At 35.2% G+C, this 23,031-nt stretch overlaps 2 protein-coding genes and 1 pseudogene across 4 annotated transcripts; all 3 read left to right on the top strand.

Moving 5' to 3' along the window:
• The first annotated feature begins 210 nt into the window (after positions 1-210).
• LOC121237362 (RNA exonuclease 4) lies at positions 211-8,081 on the top strand. 2 transcript variants are annotated; one of them, XM_041134070.1, is made up of 9 exons: positions 211-399; positions 475-550; positions 983-1,061; positions 1,703-1,784; positions 5,121-5,229; positions 5,914-6,002; positions 6,095-6,159; positions 6,266-6,367; positions 7,525-7,633. In XM_041134070.1, coding segments are annotated over exons 1-9 (666 nt in total). In that variant the 5' UTR covers positions 211-336; the 3' UTR covers positions 7,526-7,633. The 2 variants fall into 2 exon arrangements, with proteins under 2 accessions (XP_040990004.1, XP_040990003.1); XM_041134069.1 differs by having other exon boundaries at positions 213-399; positions 6,266-6,344; positions 7,525-8,081.
• Positions 8,082-8,138: 57 nt separating this feature from the next.
• Positions 8,139-12,642, top strand: LOC121237364 (annotated as a pseudogene).
• Positions 12,643-15,665: 3,023 nt separating this feature from the next.
• Positions 15,666-20,358, top strand: LOC121237366 (probable E3 ubiquitin-protein ligase ZFP1). 2 transcript variants are annotated; one of them, XM_041134073.1, is made up of 6 exons: positions 15,666-15,844; positions 17,572-18,424; positions 18,862-19,259; positions 19,377-19,475; positions 19,678-19,845; positions 19,968-20,358. In XM_041134073.1, the coding sequence occupies exons 2-6, from the start codon at positions 17,581-17,583 to the stop codon at positions 20,112-20,114; spliced, it is 1,656 nt and encodes a 551-aa protein (XP_040990007.1). In that variant the 5' UTR covers positions 15,666-15,844; positions 17,572-17,580; the 3' UTR covers positions 20,115-20,358. The 2 variants fall into 2 exon arrangements, with proteins under 2 accessions (XP_040990007.1, XP_040990008.1); XM_041134074.1 differs by lacking the exon at positions 15,666-15,844 and adding an exon at positions 17,277-17,352.
• Positions 20,359-23,031: the final 2,673 nt, after the last annotated feature.

A 23,031-nucleotide genomic window follows, 5' to 3' on the forward strand; every position in this document is an offset into this window, starting at 1 on the left:
TACTACAGTCTACAACCAATACGAAGCCTTTCCCACCAAAGTTCAGGTTTCGTGGGACGTAAATAAGACCGTTGGTATTAATTCTTTTTGTGTTCTATTTTATGGTTTGGGCCGGCCTTTCTGATGCAGCCCATCTGTAAAAATTATGTGGATCGGGTGGGTCTCTTCACTTTTCCTGATACAACCCGTTTCTCTCAATCGAGGCGGACCAGATACAAAAGCGACGGCGTTTCTCCAAGGCTGCAGTCTCAGACTCGCAGCCACAACGTTATTTGTCCACCGCCTCTCGGTCTAGGAGAAAGTAAAGAAACCCCATAGAAGTAGTACTAGTAGGATATGGGAAGCCAGCTGAAGAATAAGCGGCTACACCTCAATCCCAACTGGGCTCAACTTCAACAAGTACCTCTCTCTCTCTCTCTCTGCATATAAACCAATATCTTTTCTCAGATCAAAATTTATGTTTTTGTTGTGCAGAAGCTGAAAAGCCATGACTCAAAACCTCAAAGACCCTCAAAAGGCTCACAAACCGAAAACCCGAAAACCATTCTGGGTAATATATTTGTTAACACCTCATATACTGCTTTGCTTTGCTTTTCTGGGTTGGTTTTTTTTTTTTTTTTTTTTTGAATATTCAAGCTTTTATTAAATTCGGAATCGAGCTGTGGTTTACTTATTTATGATTTTTATCTTATTTTTGCTTCTTGTTGCTAATGCTGGTTGGTCTATATTCGGATTGTATTTTTTGTTCCTTTTACTAAACACAAATTAGTGGGAGATTTTCTTGTGGCTAACTTTCGGTCAAAGTTGATTTTTTTATGCTATAGGATTGTTTGTATTCAGTTTTGTGGAAATAACTTTCTTGCTTCCGATGAAATAGAGTCAGTTGAATCTTCCATTCGGAAGCAAACACAAATAAATATTGTATAGAAACCATTCCTCTGTCTCAGTTCGAACGTTCTTTTGCTAAGACTTCTTTTCACAGGGAAGCGTAAGGAGAGGCCAAATGTAGAATTGGACGATTCTCCGATCAATCCTCTCGCTCCAATTAATGATGATATCAGGTGCTTCTTTATATCTATTTACTCTGATGCTCAATTTTATTGCAGTAAAATGTGGGATATTTTCATTACTTGGATATGTTATTGTTTCTTTAAGGTACCCAAGAGCTTGTTTTCCATGTTGTGGCTTTCCTTTATTTAGGATAAAGATTAAAGAGACATTGTGACTTATTATTATTATTATTATTATCTCCTGGCGATCTATTTATTTCTATCTGTTCTTTTATCATGCTATAGCTATGTTACGTTACATTGCAACTTCAAACCACAGTACCATTGACGTGAAATATTTTCCCACTACTCTGAACACCATCAGGATATCTCCTTTATTCTTCATGTGAAAGCTGAGTTAGGTGGGGTTTGGATGGTGAGATCAGATGAGATGAGATGAGATGAGATGGTTTTAGATGAAAGTTGAAAGTTGAATAAAATATTATTAGAATATATTTTTTTAATATTATTATTATTTTGGGATTTGAAAAAGTTGAATTGTTTATTGTATTTTATGTAGAAATTTTTGAAAATTGTAATGATGAGATGAGATGGGTTGAGATAGTTTAGTGTAGTCTGTAACCACTCTTTTTGTAACCCCCTTTTTTCCTTGTTTCAACTGACACATGCCTTACTTTTTCAATGATTTTCAGTGTAACAGATGTGGTAGCCATGGATTGTGAAATGGTCGGTGTTAGTCAAGGAAACAAAAGTGCCCTTGGACGAGTTACTCTGGTATTCATTAGTTTCTCTCTTTGTGTTTATTACTTTTTGGTCTTTAAATGACTTCCATCTCTAAGATCAGTAATACGTCCTACACTTGTCACAAATTCTTACAACTATTTTTGCAACCGAGTTTTAAATGGAAGGCAGTTATGTAAAATCTGAAATTCAAATGAGATGGGAAACTCAAAAGGATTAGTATTGGTGGTAATATCACACTGGCTGGTTGTAAATGGATTGTAAAATAGTTGTATCTGTATAATTATTCCTAATGAATACGCTGCTTTGATTATCACTGAGACACTATTTGGGCCTTTGTAGATGTTTCCTCAAAATAGTCGTTGGCTTCACATCTGCTGACTTTCTTTTTCTTGGGAACTCTAATTTAGGGTTCATGGTTAACTTCTATGTCATATATACATATAGTCTTTAAAGAATGGACTCTCTTAGATCTGAAGATGCAAATGCAAAGGAACAAGGAAATATATGAAAGAGAAAGTATTAAGGCAGTGTTGCTTTTCTGGACCTTTGATGGTTATAGACAGTGAAACAGGCAGTGTCTCTTGCTTTAAAATCTTTTGTTGTTGAGATTTCATAATGGGAAAGTATGATAAAAAGGAAAGTTAAAGGATTTAAAGAGAACGATGTCTTGAACAAGGAAAAGCTATCTCAAAGTTTTTGGCAGAAGCTTCAGGGTGAACACTTTATGATCTGGAGAGATCTGATGGCTATGGTTCTGCAGAATTAGATCAGGTCTTTTTGCTGGAAAATCTACTTTTTGAGTTTTTGAATGAGAGCAGGACAATGATGCTAGGCCTGGATTTTTAGAACTTCTGAGACAAATTTGTTGATATCTTAAAAGTTTTTGGCAGTCTTCACCCATTAGGGATAGCAAATGAGAAGTAACCCTCTTCTTATGGTGATATGTGCAGTATATCGTGACACATAAGCTTGAATTCTTGGAATATGTTGACTTAAAAAGCTCTTTGAAGACTTTCAACCTATAAGCCTGGTTAATAGTGTTTATAAGATTATCTCGAAGGTTCTTGCTAGCCGGCTTAGTCTGGTGTTGGAACATATTATTTCTAAGTCTTAGAACACATTTATTCGTGGGAGACAAATTCTTGACTCAGTACTCATTGCAAATGAGTGTTTGGATTACAGATTACGGGAGGGAGGTTCAGGTGTTCTGTGCAAGCTTGATATGGAGAAAGCATATGATCACGTGAACTGAGAATTTCTATTATACTCGCTTGAGAGATGTGGTTTTGGGGATAGGTGGATTTCACAGATGCGTCATTGTATTTCAACCGCCCGATTCTCAGTTTTGGTTAACGGCACATTAGCTGGTTTTTTTTTTACAGTTCGCAGGGTCTGAGGCAGGGAAATCCTCTAGCTCCTCTTCTTTTTATTATAGTTATGGAGGCTTTAAGTAGGATGGTGCAGGCTGCTGTTGGGGGAGGGTTTTTATCTGGCTTTCAGGTGGGCAATGGTTCTGGTGGCCCTACTATCATCTCACACCTTCTTTTTGCAGATGATATGTTAGTTTTTTGTGAAGCGAATAGAAGCCAGATCCAATCTCTACGAGCACTGTTACTCTGCGTTGAAGCAGTATTAGGGCTGAAGGTGAATCTGGGTAAGTTTGATATGGTTCATGTGGGTGCGGTTTCTAATATCTACAGTTTAGTAGCCTTCTGGATTGAAAGGTGTCTTCTTTCCCAATGAAATATCTGGGTCTTCTGTTGGGAGCTACTTTCAAGAATAGAGCTATATGGGATGGGGTGGTGGAGAAGATGGAGAATAGGTTGGCTGGCTGGAAACGGGTGTATTTGTCAAAAGGGGGCCGCCTCACTCTTATCAAGAGTGCTCTCACTAACCTCCCCACTTATTTTTTATCTTTGTTTCCTATGCCTGTAGGGGTGGTGAACATAATGGAGAAACCCTTTAGGGCGTTCTTATAGGGAGGCATGGGGGAGAAGAAAAAATTTCATCTGGTGAGTTGGAAGACTGTATGTGGCTCAGTTGTGAATGGGGGATTGGGTGTGTGTAACTTGAGAACTTTTAATAAAGCTATACTAGGAAAATGGCTTTGGAGATATCATTTGGAGGGGGGTTCATTGTGGAAGGATATTATTGACACTAAATATGGTATTAGGTTGAGTGGTTGGTGCTCTAATGAAGTGAGAGGGGGTGTGGGATTATGGAAGTATATAAGGAAGGGGTGGCCATGCTTTGCAAATCAAATTCGTTTTGTAGTTGGTGAGGGTAATCAAATCAGATTTTGGCGGGACGTGTGGTGTGGAGATCAGGCATTGGAAAGGGTTTTTCCAGCTCTATACCGTATTGCAGCTAATAGGGAGGCCTCAGTGGCAGATGTGCGGTTATTTTCTCATGGTATGCACTAGTGGAATATTCTTTTTAATAGGGATTTCCATTATTAGGAATTACCTAGTGTTTCAGTTTTTTTCAGCTTATTATATTCCATGGAGACTCCTAAGGCACAGCAAGATAGCTTGAAGTGGAGGTCTAATAATCACAAGATATGTACAGTTAAGGTGTATTATAGCATCTTGACAACACATCTTGACAATACTCCGTTTCCATGGAAGAATATTTGGAGATCTCGAGTGCCTTCTAAAGTAGTTTTTTTTGTTTGGAATGCTGCTCTAGAAAAGATATTGACCACAGACAATTTGAGGAAGAGAGGTTGTGTATTGGTGGATTGGTGCTACATGTGTAAGAAGAATGGAGAATTTGTGAACCATCTCTTATTACACTGTGAGGTATCAAGGGCGTTGTGGGATGAGATCTTTCAAAGGGTTGATGTTGCTTGGGTTATGCCTATGAGGGTGGTGGATTTGTTGGGTTGTTGGACAAAGTTGCAAGGCTGTCACCAAGTGCTAGCAGTGTGGAAGATGATTCCGTTGTGCATTATGTAGTGTATTTGGATGGAAAGGAATGCGCATTACTTTGAAGATAAGGAACGTACAATGACCGAGTTGAAGAATTTTTTTCTCCACACTCTAATGTGTTGGTTTTCCACTATTGTATTGCATGGGGACAATATTCAGGATTTCTTGTCGTTAATTTATCCTTTTTAGAATGTGTTTAGGAGCACTTATGTCTACTTCATGTGTACAAGGGCTATATCTATTTCATTCATATATATAATATCTATCTTTTACTAATCCAAAAAAAAAAAAATCTTTGAATGTAATGTCCTGTAGCCTACTAAGACTACAACTCCTGATTTGAGTAGAAAAACTAAAGGCTATCTAGTTAGAGATCATATTTACGGTCATGCCTTTATGCCTTTTATTGTTATTGATTGCTTTTAGTTAATGGCAGGTTAATACATGGGGAAATGTTGTGTATGATGAGTTTGTTCGCCCAGTAGATCGTGTTGTTGACTTCCGAACTGAAATTAGTGGCATTCGACCCCGAGATTTGAGGAAAGGTTGAATCTCTTTTTTACTTTGGAGTTTCAGAAACATTTTGAAAATTGTAGCACTTATAAACTCCTAGATTACCTGTATATTTTGCCCTCCAATATTAATTGTTAAGTTTAATTTTATTCTTTTATTTACTTGAGTACCATCCATTTGATGAGGCTCTTCCTGGTGAATTTGTTTTTTCTGGAAAAAGAACTTTTCGGTGTGGAGAGAATTATACTTCCCCATAGCTAGTTGTAGATGAATAATAAATTTCCTCCTATATTCTTGGTAAATTATACACTACAGCTCAGACCAAAACTTTTTTTTTTTTTTCCAGATAAGAAGTTCCTTCATCCTAATTTTTAAGAGAAAAGTCATGCTTCTTCATCTCCTTTAGCATCTTAAACAAGTTACAGTGTCTCCCCACTCAAATAGTTCAAGCAAACCAGAAAGACTAAACAATCTCTAGAGGCAATTTCATATATCATGGATAGGGCTGTTTGAAACTGACAAGTTAATGAAAATATACTCGATCTGCCATCTCATAATGGCATAGTGGGAATACCTATTTTACTTGGTCTTTACAAGAAGGGATGATTGACATGGGAGGAGTTGTGAAAAATATCAATTGCTAGAAATGTTTGATATTTCCACTTCTCAAAAAAATAAAAGAAGGCCCTCATGCATGCTTATAATATTCTCTTCAGCAAAAGATTTTTGGGTTGTTCAGAAGAGGGTGGCAGATATAATTAAAGGAAGGATTCTCGTGGGACATGCCTTGCACAATGATCTGAAGGTTGATATCTTGGTTGACTGTTGTTTTCTGTTTGATTAATTTTTTCTTGTGTTGTGGTATAAATCTAATGCCGCTGGATCTTTCCTGGACAGGTACTGCTATTAAGTCATCCTAAGAAGGACCTGAGGGATACCTCAGAATACCAGCCTTTTCTCAGGTACCACTTCACCCCACTCCCCAATTTTGTATCTATTGAGAGCATTGTTATTCACATCCTACCATATGTGATATCTCCTAATAACTTTGTGAGGCTATTGAATCAGGGAAGGTGGCAGAAGAGCACTCCGGCATCTTGCAGCACAGTTTCTTGGTGTTCAGATCCAGAATGGGGAGCACTGCTCTGTTAGTTCTCTAATCTTGTGCTGGTGATAATTTTTTAACATTTTGCTAGTCAGTATTCAAATTTGTGTGCTTATCTCATTGCTAGACAATGCATATGCAATATCGTTGATGGGGTAATGCTACTGATGTCATGACTCCCTGGCTTTGGAGCGTCACAGACTCACAGGCTTCCCTAGTTGGAACTTGAGCTAGTGTCACAGGGCCGGCTCCTCCATAGGCGACTTAGGCAATTGCCTAAGGCCCCCTAGTGGAAGAAGGCCCCCAAAAAAAAGTCTAAAGTAGAATTTTTTTCAAAAGAAAAAAAATATCCAATTAAAAAAGTCAATTAACTCAATAAGAGAACATCAAAAGTATCAAATAGATATTATATATGTCATTATTAGTTTTAAAAGTATCCCACATAATAATTATTTCAAGTACTCTCCATATAAGAATACACTTCTCTTTCGTCATTATTAGTTTAATATATAATGTGAAAATTATAAATAGCAAAATCTAATTTTCGAGTGTTCATAAAATTCTTTTGTATGATCCTTTGAAGAGGCAAAGGCACACTTTTTCCCAAATGTGTAGGTTTTTTATAGAATTTTATTGATAATAATGATTATAATTGCTTCTCTGACTCTTTTAGAATGTAAGAATATATTAGAATATCTGTAAATAGTAGTAAAATAGTTTGAGTTAAGTTGTTTTATTGGGTTTTGAGAAATGAAAGAAAAAGTTGAATGTGAGAATATCTGAGAATACCTGAAAACAATTGTGTTCCCAAACGACCCCTAAGACTCTAGAGCACGTCTTGTAAAACTAGATTTGATAAAATCCTCTAAATCGGAATTTTCTAATAAAGATGAACTCGGTTATTAGTTGAAAAGGTAGTATAAAATCTTAATTAATAATTTTACTTGGCAAACGATAGGAATTATTTTTAAATAAAAATGTAATGTAAAAAATAAAATTATTTAATTTTACTTTCTAAAAATTAAAAATAAAAAAATAAAAAGCTCAATCAAAATTTTAGCCTTAAACATCTTTAGAAAAGAGAGAAGGCCAATTATCCAGTTTTGCTTCATAATCCAATTTTATGATCCTGCCCATATTATTACTGCATCAGCTTCTTGGCGAAGAACTTTGCTGAAACTTTGAAATTATTGAGCGAATTTAATTGACTCCTTTTGTTTAGATACAAGATGCTCGTGCTGCAATGCTGCTTTATCAGAAAAACAAAAAGAAGTGGGAAAAGAGTGTTAAAGATCAAATGCGTCTCAAACAAAAACAGAAGAAGCGCAAGCCGAAAAAGAAAATAAAGCAGGGAGATGTTACAATTGACAGTATTCCAACTGCATTGTAGCAATTGCTGCCTGATGATACTTGATGCTTAGTTCCCGATCGTTTCGAAACTCGATCGCTAACATCGGGCTCACTTCAAATCCACCGGCACATTGTCCATGATGTTGAGAAGGAAACTCGAAGAGGATACAATACCTAGCTACTAGAACCAATTCCATCCAACACGTCCGGGGGGATACACTTTAGTCTCATTATTTAGGTGGCAATCTTGCATGTTGGAAAACTATTATCTTATTATCATTGGTGAAGAAACGTTAGTGTTTTGATTTTTTTTTTTTTTTTGGCAGTAGAGATGCATTCATTATAGTCTGCTGGTGAGAAATTTATGTACCCAACAGGATAGATGCGATTTTCTCAAATTAAAAAGAAAAAAAGGGGATTGGAAAATAATTTCTACATTTATTTACCTTATTCTTCCTCATGAATATGTATTAGCTACATCTGAGGTGTGAGGAATGGTGCGATAAAAATCGAATCTTGTTCATATGAAAAGGCTGATAGTAATAGATGGCCAATGAAAAAACTATATTCCAGCATAACCAGACAGGAAAGAAAGAAAGAGAAGGAGGAAGAGAAGAAGCGTTAGGTTGGCCAATGTGAAGTACATAAAGGTAAAGAAGAAGAGGAATGGTTCAAAATTCCTTATTTCTTACAAGAAAGAAAGAGTATTCCCCACTTTTAGCGACGCCTGAAATTCGCAATAATGGCGCGTAGACGTGAATCGAAACGCCGGTGCACAAAATAAATAAATAAATAATATTGAATGAATAGTGGAGCTTTCAAATACAGGAGCAGAAGTTCGCGAGCCGAGACGGGAAGGCAAAATCCAGTCCACCGGAACCTACATCAAACTCCCTCTCTCTCTCTTTTCATTTCGCAGCCGAAAGCTTCGGACTCTGCTTCAAATATGGGAAGAGGAAAGTTCAAGGGCAAGCCCACTGGTCACCGCAACTTCTCTACACACGAAGAACTCAATAACCCTCTTCTCTCTCTTTCTCCCTCCCTCCCTCCCTCCCTTCCTCCCCTCCCCCTCTCTCTCTCTGTATGTGTGTGTACGTGTGTGCTTGTCTACCTATAAAACGTATGCATGTATGTACGTATAAGGTTTCAGTTCTGCTCAAATATTACATCAGATCCACCAAAATTTAACTGTTTTTTTTTTTTCGTAACGAATTTGGCGTAACTATTGCCATTTTATTTTGTATAATATATTCGGAATTATGAACAATGGTCATTTCTTCAATTAAATTTTTAAAATTACTGATTTGTAAAATCAAAAATTTTATATTCAGTCACTTTTGGTACTCCTTACGTACTCTACTACTGTGAACAATGGCCAATCACATGTGGAGGACGCAAAGAATACAAAAAAATAAATGTATGTATGTAGCACTACTCTTGTAAGATTATAGCTTGAAAGTTGTGGAGGCTCATTAATTTTGCTAATAGGTTGGTGGAAGTTGGTCGTTTAGTGTTCACAGTTCATTTGACCGAATCAGTTCGCTATATATGTACTCTCTCTCTCTCTCTCTCTCTCTCTCTCTCTATACACCATTGAATTAAAAAAAAAAAACAATGGTTCGAGCCATTTATTCTTGAGTGGTTTGGGGTTAGTGAGTTAATTACAGTCTTATGAGGGGTATCTGTGAGCCAGTGAGAGTGATTTTTAACTTAATGATTTTCTGAAGAATGTTGGTTTCGACAACTTTTTAGAAGTTATTCTCCAAAAGATTAATAAATAAACTATTGTTTTCTGTTACTTTTATTAAATTAGAATTCGATGAGATTATTCACTTTCTTGACTCCATGTGCTTTGCGTTTGTACTTCTAATGGTTGCAGTTTCCGGAAGCTCGTCCCGCCCACGAACTTTTAAGAGGGTATATTTTATATTAGTAACGTAGCTCTTTTAATTAATATCTAACATTGTTCATGTCATTCTACTCTCATGATTGACAAATTACTAATGTTTGTGAGCAATCTGAATCCTGATGCCCTCAAGAAGTGTCTTGTTGAAACACTACAGTTATGGTGCACTGATATTTTCATCTTGGCTTCATTATTTTCCAAATGACCATGGAAAAAAACTACCAGCAAGAACTAAATTTCTCTGTTGTTGTGACATGTCAATATCAGTCCCACTCCTCTCCCAGTCCCCCCAAACTTTTCCCTTTTCCTGCCGAAGGGGCCAATTTTTTTTGTTCTATGATATTCCTTATGCATACGGTGAGAGCAAAATTTTCATCTCATGTAGACTCTCTCATCAGTTGGACCTGGCCTGTATTAGATTTTGACAATGTCACTAGCAGAAATTTAAGGGTTGGGTTTGTGGCTTAGCCTTTCATATAAGGAACTAACATTGAATGAGTGGAAGCTACTTTGTCTAAGGTCATCAGGAAATAAGGTGTTTTTGAGATATTGGGGTAAATAGGAAATTCAGGCTTAACCTCAAAATAGTGTATCTTTTTCTGTTTCTTCTTTTCAAGATCTTATGACACTACTCCCTCTTCCTGATTAGGTATCTTTTGTATACATCTTAAGTATACTGGAAAAACACAAATAATATTCGTATCTTACTTATAGAAAAAGCGCAAAGATCTATTTTGAAAATATAATATATGACTTAAAACAGCTACTGTTTCTCCTTTGACTTGTGCCTATAGCATATTTGAAGATTATGGACTAGTTGCGTCTGACTTACATGACTTGCATGGTTAACAGAACTTCTGGCTGTACTTGGGTGTTAATGAGCACAAAAAAAAAAAGAAAATAATAATAATAATAAAGCAAAGAACAAGATATTTTGAGTTAATTCGTGCTTCATTGGCTTTTTGCTTTTTCTATTTTGTTGCATGTTCAAAATAAGTAGTATTGATTGTGACTTGATTTCTGTGGTACTATTAGGAAGAAGTCAAAGAGGATGTAGAAGAAGAGTCTGAAGAGGAGATAGAAAAAGAAGAAGAACCTGAGGTCAGTGTACTCTTTGGCGCAGCATGGCGCTTTAGTTTTAAGTGCCTTAATCCTTTTTATTCATATGATTATGTCTGCGTTCCTTTCTGGCTTGCTACTAATTAAATTATGACAGAAGCGGAAAGGCACCTGGGCCTCATTGAGATTGAAAATCCCAATTTAGTAAAACCGAAGAATCTGAAGGCTGGAAATGTTGATGTAAGTTTAGCAAATTTCTTTCTTGTTTTGCTGCTTCTTTATCTTGTTTTTAGATTAATGCAATGGGTGATATAAATCCATGTTGCAGATGGAGAAAACAACTGAACTCTCAAGGCGTGAAAGGTTAGTCTATACATGTTCTTGATTTCCTTCGTCAAATGCTTCGAGTCACAGTACATTAAATGCATTTGGGTACCATTTGCTTTGTGAAACAGTCCTGCATTTTCTAGTTTCTACTCTAGACTCACTACGCTTCAGTGTGTCTTATTATTCTTTCTTCTTTTTCGAGTTTATCCTCTGGTTTTAAGGTTGTTGCTAAATCTGGTATATAACTGAACAGAGCTTCTGAAAGTGCTTCAGCTCCGATCAATGGGCATTGGAAAGATTTCAAATGCAATCTTCAGGCCTGTAGTTTGTGCAACTCTCAAAGTAAAAAAAAAAAAAAATGTGTAACTCTGTAAAATTAATGCCTTGCTTTGGACTCTGGTGATCTCTAGATTTTTTGATAATTAGCTTGTTACACCTTCCATATATCACTTGTGGTTATCACAATTTTGCACCTCCTGCACACAATCATGTGAAATCCCAAAGTTATTTTTTTGAGTACTGTGCTAAACATCTCTATAGAAACATTTCACCTTGTAGGGTGGTGATCATACTAATCATGCTCTCTGTAATTTTGATACAGGAATGTTGTATTTGCATGCTTGCATGTTCTTTTTGGCACGTGGTTAAGATTTGTTGCTTTTGTATTTGGTTGGATGTATTCAATTATCTTGAAAGTCTTAATACCACATCAGTGTTGAACTCATATGGTGTAAGACATCAGTCTTTAATAGTTAGGATTGTTTCTAATCTTATTATTAGAGTACTTGTGTATTTTTATTGTTTCTAATCTTGTTATTAGAGTACTTGTGTATTTTTAGCCAAGAAAGTAACTGCTTTAGGTAATGAGTTAATGCTTTCATTTACTCAATTTCGCTATATTTATTTACAGAGAGGAGATAGACAAACAAAAAGCTCATGAGCGATACATGAGGCTGCAAGAACAAGGAAAAACAGAACAAGCAAGAAAAGATTTAGGTGATTTATTTGAAATTGAAAGCTCTTTATCTTTTGTATTTTTGGTTTAGCACCCTGCTTCTTCTCCAATCCCACCTAGTCATATGGTTTGCCACCTTCACGAACCTTTGACTAAAACGCCCAGTTTCTTTCTTTTTGTTGTCGTTGCACTAAAATTGTTCTTGCAGAACGCTTAGCCCTGATAAGGCAACAGAGAGCAGAGGCTGCTAGGAAGCGGGAAGAAGAGAAGGCCGGTATAATTCTTGTAGTCCTAAAGTCTTGTTATAGTCTGCCTTAACTCTTTGAGCAGCCCTCTTCTTGCTTCACAATTCGTGATGCTTCTGTCCCATTGTCTTCTCTCCATAGGGTGGAAGCATTACTATGGGCAGGAATAGGATACCCCAAGATTTTCTTGTTTTGTTCTCTTGTGCTTCTTTTTGTTTTTTCCTGTTTTCCCTCCAAAAAAATGACTGATTGTAACTTATCTACTCTTGTCAGCAAAAGAACAGAAAAAAGGCGAGGCACGCAAATGAGAGATTATGAAGAAGCCAAGCATATAAAATCTTGGTTGCTCTCTCTCTGAATATTTAACCCTTTTTAACCTGTACACTGAAGCTATGAAATTCGAATAAATAGTGATGCAGTTTGGTTTTATGTCCTCATAATGTCAGAAAAATTGTAATAGGTCTGTTTTGTTATGGATGAAAACTTGGTGTTGAACCATATTCTCTGTTGGCTTTATTCTTTATAGACAGACCATGTACATATCTGATAGCTCCATCTAATTCTGGTCTTGCATGGCGGTTTCTTAGGTTATTTAAGTCAACCCTCCTCCCCCAAAACCTAACCCACCCCCCCCCCCCCCCCCCCCCCCCCAAAAAAAAAGGGTATTTTCAGCTAACCTAGAGTTTATAGTACTTGGTTCTTTAGCTGGCATAAAACAATGCTCTAATGTGATTAGCCATAGCAACTCTTGAGCTTTCATTGGATTTAAATAAATAAAGATAATTTAGGCGCAGCGTTGGTTGATCCTTCATCTAAACAAGTAGAATAAAGGAGAGTCCTTGATGAAGTTATGGGTGGCGGTACCCTCCAGAACCCCCCACCACCACATTTGCTTTGTTTAGTTCAGAGTGAAAGAACCTGATTCCAACCTATTATTGAAGGAAATTGCATGTTTTGATACTCATGTTAGACCAAAAAAAAAAAACTCCATGCTTTACATTAAATAAATATTATCCACTTCGCAATAAAAGTTGTTATTTACCATTAAAAAAAAAATAGTAGGTTAGTGATATGTTTTGAGGGTGAGTAATGATTATTGATTATTTGTTATGTTTTACTTGCAAGTTAATCATTTAATATTCGGTCAAGAGATGATAAAAAGATGATTGAAAAAATATGATAAATATAATTTTTCTTTGCGGGTTGGTGAGGAAGGAAGGATATGATGTATAGAATTTTCCGAACATACTTTGGGATTTATATCACATTTTCGGAGATTAGGCAACGTGGCCAATATCTCTACTCACTCTAACGATGTCAATAATAGCTTAACCCCATAGCTTCGGGAAAAAATCCAACCTCGACAACTTAAAAAGTCGTATTTGTGAAAAACGAGGATAAATATACTTCAAAGCTGGAAATATTGGATCACAATAATTAATCTCTATTTCTCAATTTAATGGGATCTAACTCAAAAATTAAAAAAGTTTTAGGATTCGTTTAGATAGTAAAATAAGTTGAGATGATTTTAAATAAATTAAATAAAATATTATTAGAATATTATTTTTTAATATTATTATTATTTTAATATTTTAAAAAATTAAATTATTTATTATATTTTATATGATAATTTAAAAAAATTATAATGAAAAGATAAGATGATTTCTATATCCAAACCACATCTAGTTTTTTTTTTTTTTTTTTTAAAGTTCGATTTTAATGGAATGTATATATTTTTTTTCATTGTGCTTAATTTATATATGGGAAAATGGTTTTTTTTTTTATCTTATATTTCTAATTTTCTGGATAAGTGGTTTTGAAAAAAAACATTTATCTGTAAGCTATTGATATGCCACGTGGTATAATTGGATAGGGACCTAAGAGCTAATGCTATCCTAGAAACTGCAACGCCAACCTTATTCATGAAATTGGCCGTACCAATTAATTGAAATTTGTTGAGCTTTTTTATTGGTAGTACGGCAAAGTAACTTTTTATGTTGACGTGAATTGTGATGATAATATCAGATCTGATATTTCTGTCTCACTTCATTTTTTTTCTCTTTTAAATTAAAATGAAAATGAAAATTTAAAAATTAAATAAAATATTATTCAGATATTATTTCTATTTTAAAAGTTAAATTATTTATTGTATTTTAAAATTTAAGAAATTTATAATAATTAGATGAGATAAAATTAAATGAATTGAGATGATTTTAGTATACAAACATGGTTTTATTATTTAGAAAATAGAATAATATGTGTCTTATTATTTTCTTTAAGTACTAAGTTTTTAATTTATCAAAATTGACAATATCTTATAGGTTTGTGTCTAATATTAGTAAGAAAATCATTTTTACAATTTTAAGATGTACAAGCTCGGTGCACTTTCTTAAAAAAAATTAGCTCAATCTAGAATCTATATGAAAAAATTTAATTTTAGTAAACGACTCCGCTACTTTTTAAAGAGAGTGCAATATTTGCACGAGCTAAAATTAAAATTAGACAAATGATAGTTACAGTTGTGAGTGTGTAAGCGACGTACAATCACTTTGAAAAAATTGAATAAATAAGGGACTCACGTGAAAAGAAATTAAATTTTTAATTGTCGATCCTACTTTTTTTCAAAACGATTGCATAACGCTTGCACACTATACGACTGTATATAACATTACTCTTAAAATTATATATAAAATTTCAATTTTTCATAATTTCAACAATGGATTAAAATCCAAACGTCGGCAACAATAAGAAACGCAATACAATTTTAACGGATAGATTTTACTCAAGATGTTATCTTTAGTCGTACAAATTTTATAATTTATTATGTTAATTTTAGATTTTGATTAATTATGTATAAAATAAGAAATGACCATAGTTGCATGTTTGCCAATAAAATTAAAAAACAGAACATTATTTTCCACTAGCTTTCAATAAAAACATGTTTTAATTCAAAAACACATTTTCATCTCCTCAAATAATTTTCATGTTCCACCACTTCTAGAAATTAAAAATAATTTATGTCAGAACTCATAAAAACGATCACACGAAAATTCTTTGAACTCCATTATTATCAAGAACAGAAAAAAAGTGGTGAAATATTTTTTATAAACATTTTTCAATAACCATAAATATAAAATTTAATTAAATATATATATTATAATTTACTAACTATTTTTATATTAGAAAATTTTTTTTATTCAAATAACAAATATATAACGTTTATTAAAATAATTTAAGATCGTTTGAATACGAAAACTATCTCACCTTATCTCATCTTATTATTATAATTTTTTTAAATTTTCACACAAAATATAATAAATAATTTAATTTTTTTAAATTTTAAAATAATAATAATATTAAAAAAATAATATTTTATTTAATATATTTAAAATCACCTCTCTCAACTTATTTCACTGTACAAATTGGCCCTTAATCTTAAAATAATATTCTTCATCAAAATCCTCAAAAATTGTCTTTTTCCCCTAATATGAAGACAGTGGACATTGTCCGAAACGGACCCATTTTCTCCACCCGTAGCGCTATTAAATACACAAACCGATTTTCTCTCTCCGAGACAATGCTTTCTTCATCTTTAATATTGATGTTCAATCTCTGAACGCTTTCGTTCTCTCTTCCTCTGTTCGTAGATTGCCTCTCTTTCTTTCTCTGAGATCGTGGATCGCCCTCTCTACGATCGCAAGTGAGTATATCTATCCTGCGATTTCTTATCTTATCTTCAAAGTTTAACATGATCGGTTATAAAATACCAGTAGATATTTTTTGTTCTTTTTTTAATTTGATGTAAAGGGCTTCATTATCCTTTCATATATTTGGTTAACTGGAAACTGGGGAAAGAAGATGAATATTGAAAGTCTTTTTTTTTTTTTTGGTTAAATATCGTGATCAATTTTCTTCTGGGTATCCCAGAGTTCAGGTATAAACCGTCTTAAGATTTCATCTCTTTCTATGTTTTTTTAGTTTTTAAAGTTCCCCATGATCGTTACAAAAATAACGTTAAATCTTTGAAAACTTTCCCTTTTTTTAGTATCAAATGATGGGTTTCATTATGCTCGTGTTTTTTTTACCGGGAAAACTGGGGGAAAGAAGATGAAAGCGAAGGAAATTTGTATGCATAGGGTGATAAATATTCTTCTTATGGGTAACCAAGAATTCGGCAAAGATCATATCTACATTTAGTAACCTTTTATGTTTCTTTCTTTTTTTAAATTTTCAACATGATCCTTGACAATATAAGGTTAAAATTATATATATAAATTTTTTTTAAAAAAAGACTGTCATTCAGTACCTTTACCCGGCAACTGGGTAAAGAGTAAGAAATTTTGAATATTGGTAAGTTTTCTTCTAGGTCTTTAAGAAATTGGAAAAAATCGTATGATTTTCTCTTTTTTGTTATTGTACTTACATTTTACCGGAAACAAAGCGGCCAAGCGGGTTACTTCTGTTTTTCTCCTTTGGGTGAAAATCTGCTTGCAATTAAACAATCGGGATGGGTGTTGGTTGATTACAAATACATTATTTTCAGTAGTTTTAACCTAGAATTTCTTTAAACCTTTCCTCTGCGGGTTATGAATGTAGATAGGAAGCGAGTGATCGTCCAGACTTTGTTTGGTAATTATGGGGTGGGTTATGCTAGTGAGGTTTACATCACATGATGAGAGCGCTACTCTATTTGTTGGATGGTTCTGTTATCCAATATTATAGTCGAGAAATAGAATATTAGATCCTAGAATTAGGCCTTTTAGAAATACTGGTAGGGGCAATAGGAGTTTGAGGTTATTTCTAGAAAGACCATGTTTAAGAGTAGTTATTTTTTATAGACATTTTTTTGTTTGGTTATTTGGTAAAGTGTATATATTGGAAGACTTATTCTGGTCTTGGTGGATTGTAGAATAAAAGTTTATGGTATCTACGATCTGTTTCAGAGTTCTATTCATGGTCGGTTGCATCATTACGGTTTTAGATGTCAGTGGATGAAGTGATCATTTACTTGTCCTGTTGCGAGGAAAACATAGCCAAGCTATAACCAAGTAATTATGTTTACTGAAAGCAAAAATGGAGAGCGGCTTTATTTTGGATATAAATAGATTTGGATCTATCTGGATGCTTGACAGGAAACTATAGTTGAAGACTGTTGCTAAAACATGTGGGGAAATTTGCATTGTGACATCACATATTCTGACTATAAAGGTGAAACAGGCTGAAGGACTTTTTTTGCTTTGTAGTTTCTTTCCGGTGGTGTGTTTGTATGGTCAATCACCTGACAAGTTGAATAACAGCACATGCGTTTTTGTTGTTCTACTTTGAATCAGTGCATATTTACCGAATAATTTTAGTTTCTTTTGAGGTTCTATGGTGCATCTCCCCCCAGCCTGATGGATTTTCAATGTTATTGTGACATGAAAACAGGTATTCAATATGGGGCATAGAAATATGCTATGCACTAATCAGATGATTGGTTTTGGATTGGATCAAAATGGCCAGAATTATCTCCGTTCAGAGCCCTGCATCCTTTTCGGGGCCAATACAAGTTTTGCACAACCCAATATCCGGAGTATGGTATCAGCTTCAGGGAACACAGCAAATGTTGACCTCCAATATGTAGAGCACTGTGAAAATGCTATGATCTATGCGATGCCACATTACAATGGGATGCAGCATCATCATAATCCTGATTTAGGTATCGCACCTGCTGCCAACTTTTATTATTCATACATGACACCTTCATCTGGTGGTGGGGTAGTTCCTGCTCCCCGAAGTCATGGGGCCTCAGGTCAATTGGCATCTTCCAGCAATTATGGAGTCATGGGAGTTTCTGCAGATGAGCATGGAAGCAACAGTCATCTTGTGGATGACATCAGGGGTCCATGCAAGAGAAAATATGCTGAAAGAACTGCTGGGAGTTTTCAGCATAATGATGCTTCATCAAGCTCTAGTTCTTCAGTTGCTCTCTTGAATTCAAGGCATCCTGATGGCGTTTCTGTAATGGATTCCTCATCTTTTGACCTGTCTCAGTACAGAGGGGTTGGTACTCCATCACTCATGGAAGTAGGACCCCAGAATAGTTTGGGAAACAGATCAGGTGCTACTGGGATGGATTCTCTTATGGTGCATGACCATAGTCATTTGGTTCGTGGAAATTATATGGGTCAGCCTTTTCAGCCAGCTGGTGCTCTCTGGTTGGAGCAACAGTTGAGCAGTAATTCCAGTGATGGAGGTACTTCAGTCTGGAACCAGCCTCCTGCAATGCCTCACATGCATGGTAAACTACCCGTTCCTTAATTGCTTTCTCCTTTTCAGAGCTCTGTTTGCACCGGTGGTGCGAAGTTTATGTTAGAAAACTGAAATTTCTTAGGTTTGCGATAGCTAGGAGATATGCCTGTTGCAACAAACTATTCATAGGTTTCCTTTATCCTTTTCAGAGCTCTATTGGTTTTCAACAACCTATTCTTAGGTTTACTTGTTGGAATTAGCAAAAAAATTGAGGTTGTTTTGTGGGATTTATATTGTCCTGTATCCTTATTTTTTCTTAGAATGTCAAAGCAATTCCACCTCTTCATTTATATGTAACGAAGCTAATATTCATAAGCATGACTGTTGCTATCAAAATCCCTCGTGGTTTCTTTGTTGTGAGAAGACCTCTATTGCGACAAACGGAGCCTAATTTCCTCTCTCTCTCTCTCTCTCTCTCTCTCTCAGGGAGCAATGCCAATGGAGGTTCTGTGGAGACTCGCAGCATGGGTGCACCGAGATATCATGAGACAGCTAGCAACAGAATTTCATCTGGTTTCCAGCATCCATCCCCCATCAATCACCGGCACCACAATCATCAACATCCAAGCCCGTCAATGCTAGGAGTGAGAGGCCAGACTATTAACTTTCACCCTCAAGTAGCTGCAGCTTCATATAGAGTTCCTACAAATTCTTTACGCAGCACTCCGAATCCTTCTCAAAATAGTTTTGAGATGGGTCTAAGGAATTTGGCAGCTGTTCCACCAACTGGGCTTCGGATATACCGTCCTCACAGAGGGGGGTTCATGCCTGAGGCAACTCCTAGACATCACAACCTGCCACACTTGAGAGTTCTGCAGGCTGATGTAATATTCTCTATTTTGCCTCTTCTCTTTCATTATTTTTCTGTAAATAAGCAGTGGTTTTTTATTTGGACGAATGATATGGTTCAAACTGGCTCTAAGTGTTGGGTTAATGTGTAGGAAACTGCCATACTAGATATTCCAGAATTTTATCAAGTGGGGAGTTTGATGGACCATCATAGAGATATGAGGTTGGATATAGAGCACATGTCTTATGAGGTAAGTGGAGAATGTTTAATTATGTATAGTCCTTGCTAGGAAATGCTTCTAGTGCTAAATAGAACATAGAGTGGCATATTGGAGATAGTGTTGATAGATTTTTTTCCGTTCACAAAAAAAAAAAAAAAAAAGAGATTACCTCTGTTTGTACAAATTTTGAAGACACCCTATTAACTTTTTACCTTGAATTTTCTTCCCTCAGGACCTTCTTGCATTGGGGGAACAGATTGGGAATGTAAGCACTGGGTTGTCGGAGGAAACTGTCACAAGTCAATTGAGGACAAAAACCTATCTATCATCTGCTACTGTTATTAATCTGGAGGAAGCAGCTTCTTTGGATCATGAAGCTGATTCTTGCATTATATGCCAGGTACTTTAAAAGTACCGTTTAGCAATGGGGAAGTTTGAGTTGTTATTTCGCTCATATTTCTACTACTTACCCTGGTTAATCCATTTACCTCATTAACTTGCGGGTTGTTCTTTATTTTGCAGGATGAATATAGGAACCAAGAGAAAATTGGAATTCTTGATTGTGGGCACGATTATCATGCGGATTGCTTAAAGAAGTGGCTGCTCGTGAAGAATGTCTGCCCCATCTGCAAATCTGAGGCCTTGACCACAGGAAGGAGGGATGTATAGAAATGGGTTGACAGTTGGAAGATCGAGTGAAAAAAAAAAATACTCTTCCATTTGTCTTTCCATTTGAAAGCTAATTATGGCAGCAAGTTGATATTTGTTTTATATTTTGTAAATGAACATATATGACTTGACAGTTGTAATGTTCGAACCATTTATTTGTTGGCTTCTGGAACATGGGTCTCGTTGCCTAAACAGAAACTGTACAGACTTTCTCATGTTGCTCAGTAAACTCTATTCCACCCAATCTTGTTCTTTCCATGTATTGATATATAATGCCGGTGCATTATGAACCTCTTTCTTTGTATAGGATACACCCATTCTTTGTCTGTGATTGCTGAAAAATACGAGAAAAGAAAATTAGATTGCATGGTTAAAGGACAGAGTCGAGTTCTTCTGAGCTTCAACTTTCTACTTAGAAGAAGTTATACCGAGTCCCTCCGAACTATCGGTTATTTTATCATTTATTCTTTAAAGAGTTTTGTTATTCATCATTTCATACATTACATTTATTTTATTTTTTATTTTATTTCTCTTAAACTAATTGAGTTCTTCTGCTCATCATTCATGCATTACATATTTGGTTAGGAAAAAAAAAATCATGTGTGGTGTATGGTGTGAGGATAATGAGTAAAATTTTTCTTCTTTAAATTATTAAAGTTTTCAATTAAGTTTTCAATAAGAAATAGTACTTCTACTTATAAACCGGTGTGGAGAACATACCGTTTAAATCATTAATATGACATGATTTAATTTCTAAGAGATTTGAATTTTAAATTTATCTTTTAAATCAAGTTTTGTCATGCCAATAATATGGAGGGTGTTAATTAAATCTTGCTATGTTAATGGTTTAAAGAATGTGTTTTCCATACCGACTTATAAGTAGAAGTACTCTCAATCTCTGAAAATATAAATGTATGAGTTATTCTATTTCAAGTCGGTGTGGAAAATACAAATTCACATCATACCTAATAAGATTTAATTTGTAATATTCAAATTTTAAAATTAATTCTTAAGAGTTGGTTCAAGTGATAAAGACCTTAATCAATTTTTTCTAGTGGTAATTTCTCTCTCTAGATAAAAACCCTCTCCATTTTCTCTAAACTCTCACAGACTCATATTTAATGCAAGAGGGTGGGAGATTTGGCTCCCCGCCCCTCCCCCCAAAAATCTCTTTTCCTCCGCTCCCTTCTCCTCTTATTTTTTGTGTAGTGTTTTTTTTTTTTTTTTGGTTATTTTTTTTATGTTTTTCAAGCCAAATAAAAGAGGATTGTCGTTTAGGTCTTTTCAGTTGTCGCCTCTCAACATGCGCCTCACCGGAACGATGCCCAGTCACCGATCTTCAAGATCACTGAATCCGGCGTCCATAAGAGTGGAGCGTAGCCCGCACGCGCGAGAGAAAGTTCTAGATCTCGTCTACACGTGGCCATCACGCGCCACCAGGGAGCCTTTTGCCGACGCCACGCTCGGCTTCTCAGAAATTCTTGACTCCGGGACTTCCCAGATTGACTGTCGACTTTCCTTCCAGAGTTACCAGTGTACTGCACGCACCACTGCCGACGCTATGTGTATTGTTCATCCGTTTCATTTTTCAAATTCTTTTTTTTTTTGTTTTCTTGTTTTTGTTGCTCTATTTCTTCATTTTGACCCGAGTGAGGTGTTAAATCTTTACATCAGACGCAATCTGGGGTAAGAGTTGTTCGAGAGAGGGGGCGATGCTACGGCTGGTGGCCGTACGGCTAGTGCTCGTGCGTAGGTGCCGCCTGCGTAATGGAGGTTGTTTGTCCATGCGTGAGAGCTGGGTGCTCGTGCCGTCGGGGCTCGAGTTGCCGATGCTTGGGTAGGCGTGACGTCCGGGTTCATGCCAGTACTTGTGGCTATGTAGTTGATTATGTGTTTTTCTCTGTAGTTTTTTTGTTATTTTAGTTAGTAATGTAATAGAAATAGGCTATTGGATTTGGTATCCATAGTAGTGTTCCGTACTCTTCCTCCCTGTGAGGACAGAGGGGGCCATGGAGTTCTGTTTTTACAGAACGCTTTCTTTGTTAGGAAATAATTTTTAGAAGTTAGGACAATGTTTGCTATAAAGGAATTTGTGTGTAGGGAAGCCCTAGAGTTAATGCGTAGTTTGACTTATAGTCTGGATTTTTCATGTACTGATAAGTCACAATTGTAATTTCGGATCATTAATGAAACAAGTCTGTTTCCATAAATAAATAAATAAAAAAAAAAGTGGTAAAGATCTTGGTCCTGTTGGTATACTCCCTCCTAATTCTAAGGTTCGAGTTGAGACCTGAGCACCCTCAGGATTAGTTGGGATGCTGTTCCCGGACACTCGATGTCAATAATTTTTTTTTTAATTTTTCTTTAAATCAAATTATATCATATAAATACTTTACTATATATGTTATCCATAGTAACATAATTTTTTTATCCATAGTAATATAATTTTTCTAAATATATTGTACATGAGGTGTTAACCAAATGGTTGAATTATAATTTGTCTTAAATTGAAACTTGGGGATAATCTTGATGGTAAATTAGAAGTAAGGATAATTATTTAAGGGAAAAATCGATAAAAGTGATCGATTGAATTTTTAATTTTTAATTTTTTTTTCAATGATTAAGAAAGTGAATATTAATAAATTATTTTTTTTATTTTTTTAAAATATTTAAAATTGTGTAAAAAATGATTAAAATAAAAAATAAAAAAAGTGCATTTACACTCGTAGATGCATTTCCTTCCGTTAAATATCAGTCCCAGCAGGACTGTCCTTATTTAGATAGAAGTACCGCCCTTATCTAAAGAGCTTGTTGGATAATTGATTTTAAAATAGAAAAAGTCTATTATACTGTTTCAAATATACCACTCAGTTTAACCGTTCGGCGAAATTTTTTTTTTTATTGAATAATGAAGAAA

Source organism: Juglans microcarpa x Juglans regia, chromosome 6S (assembly GCF_004785595.1).
Source record: "Juglans microcarpa x Juglans regia isolate MS1-56 chromosome 6S, Jm3101_v1.0, whole genome shotgun sequence".
Taxonomy (NCBI): Eukaryota; Viridiplantae; Streptophyta; class Magnoliopsida; order Fagales; family Juglandaceae; genus Juglans; species Juglans microcarpa x Juglans regia.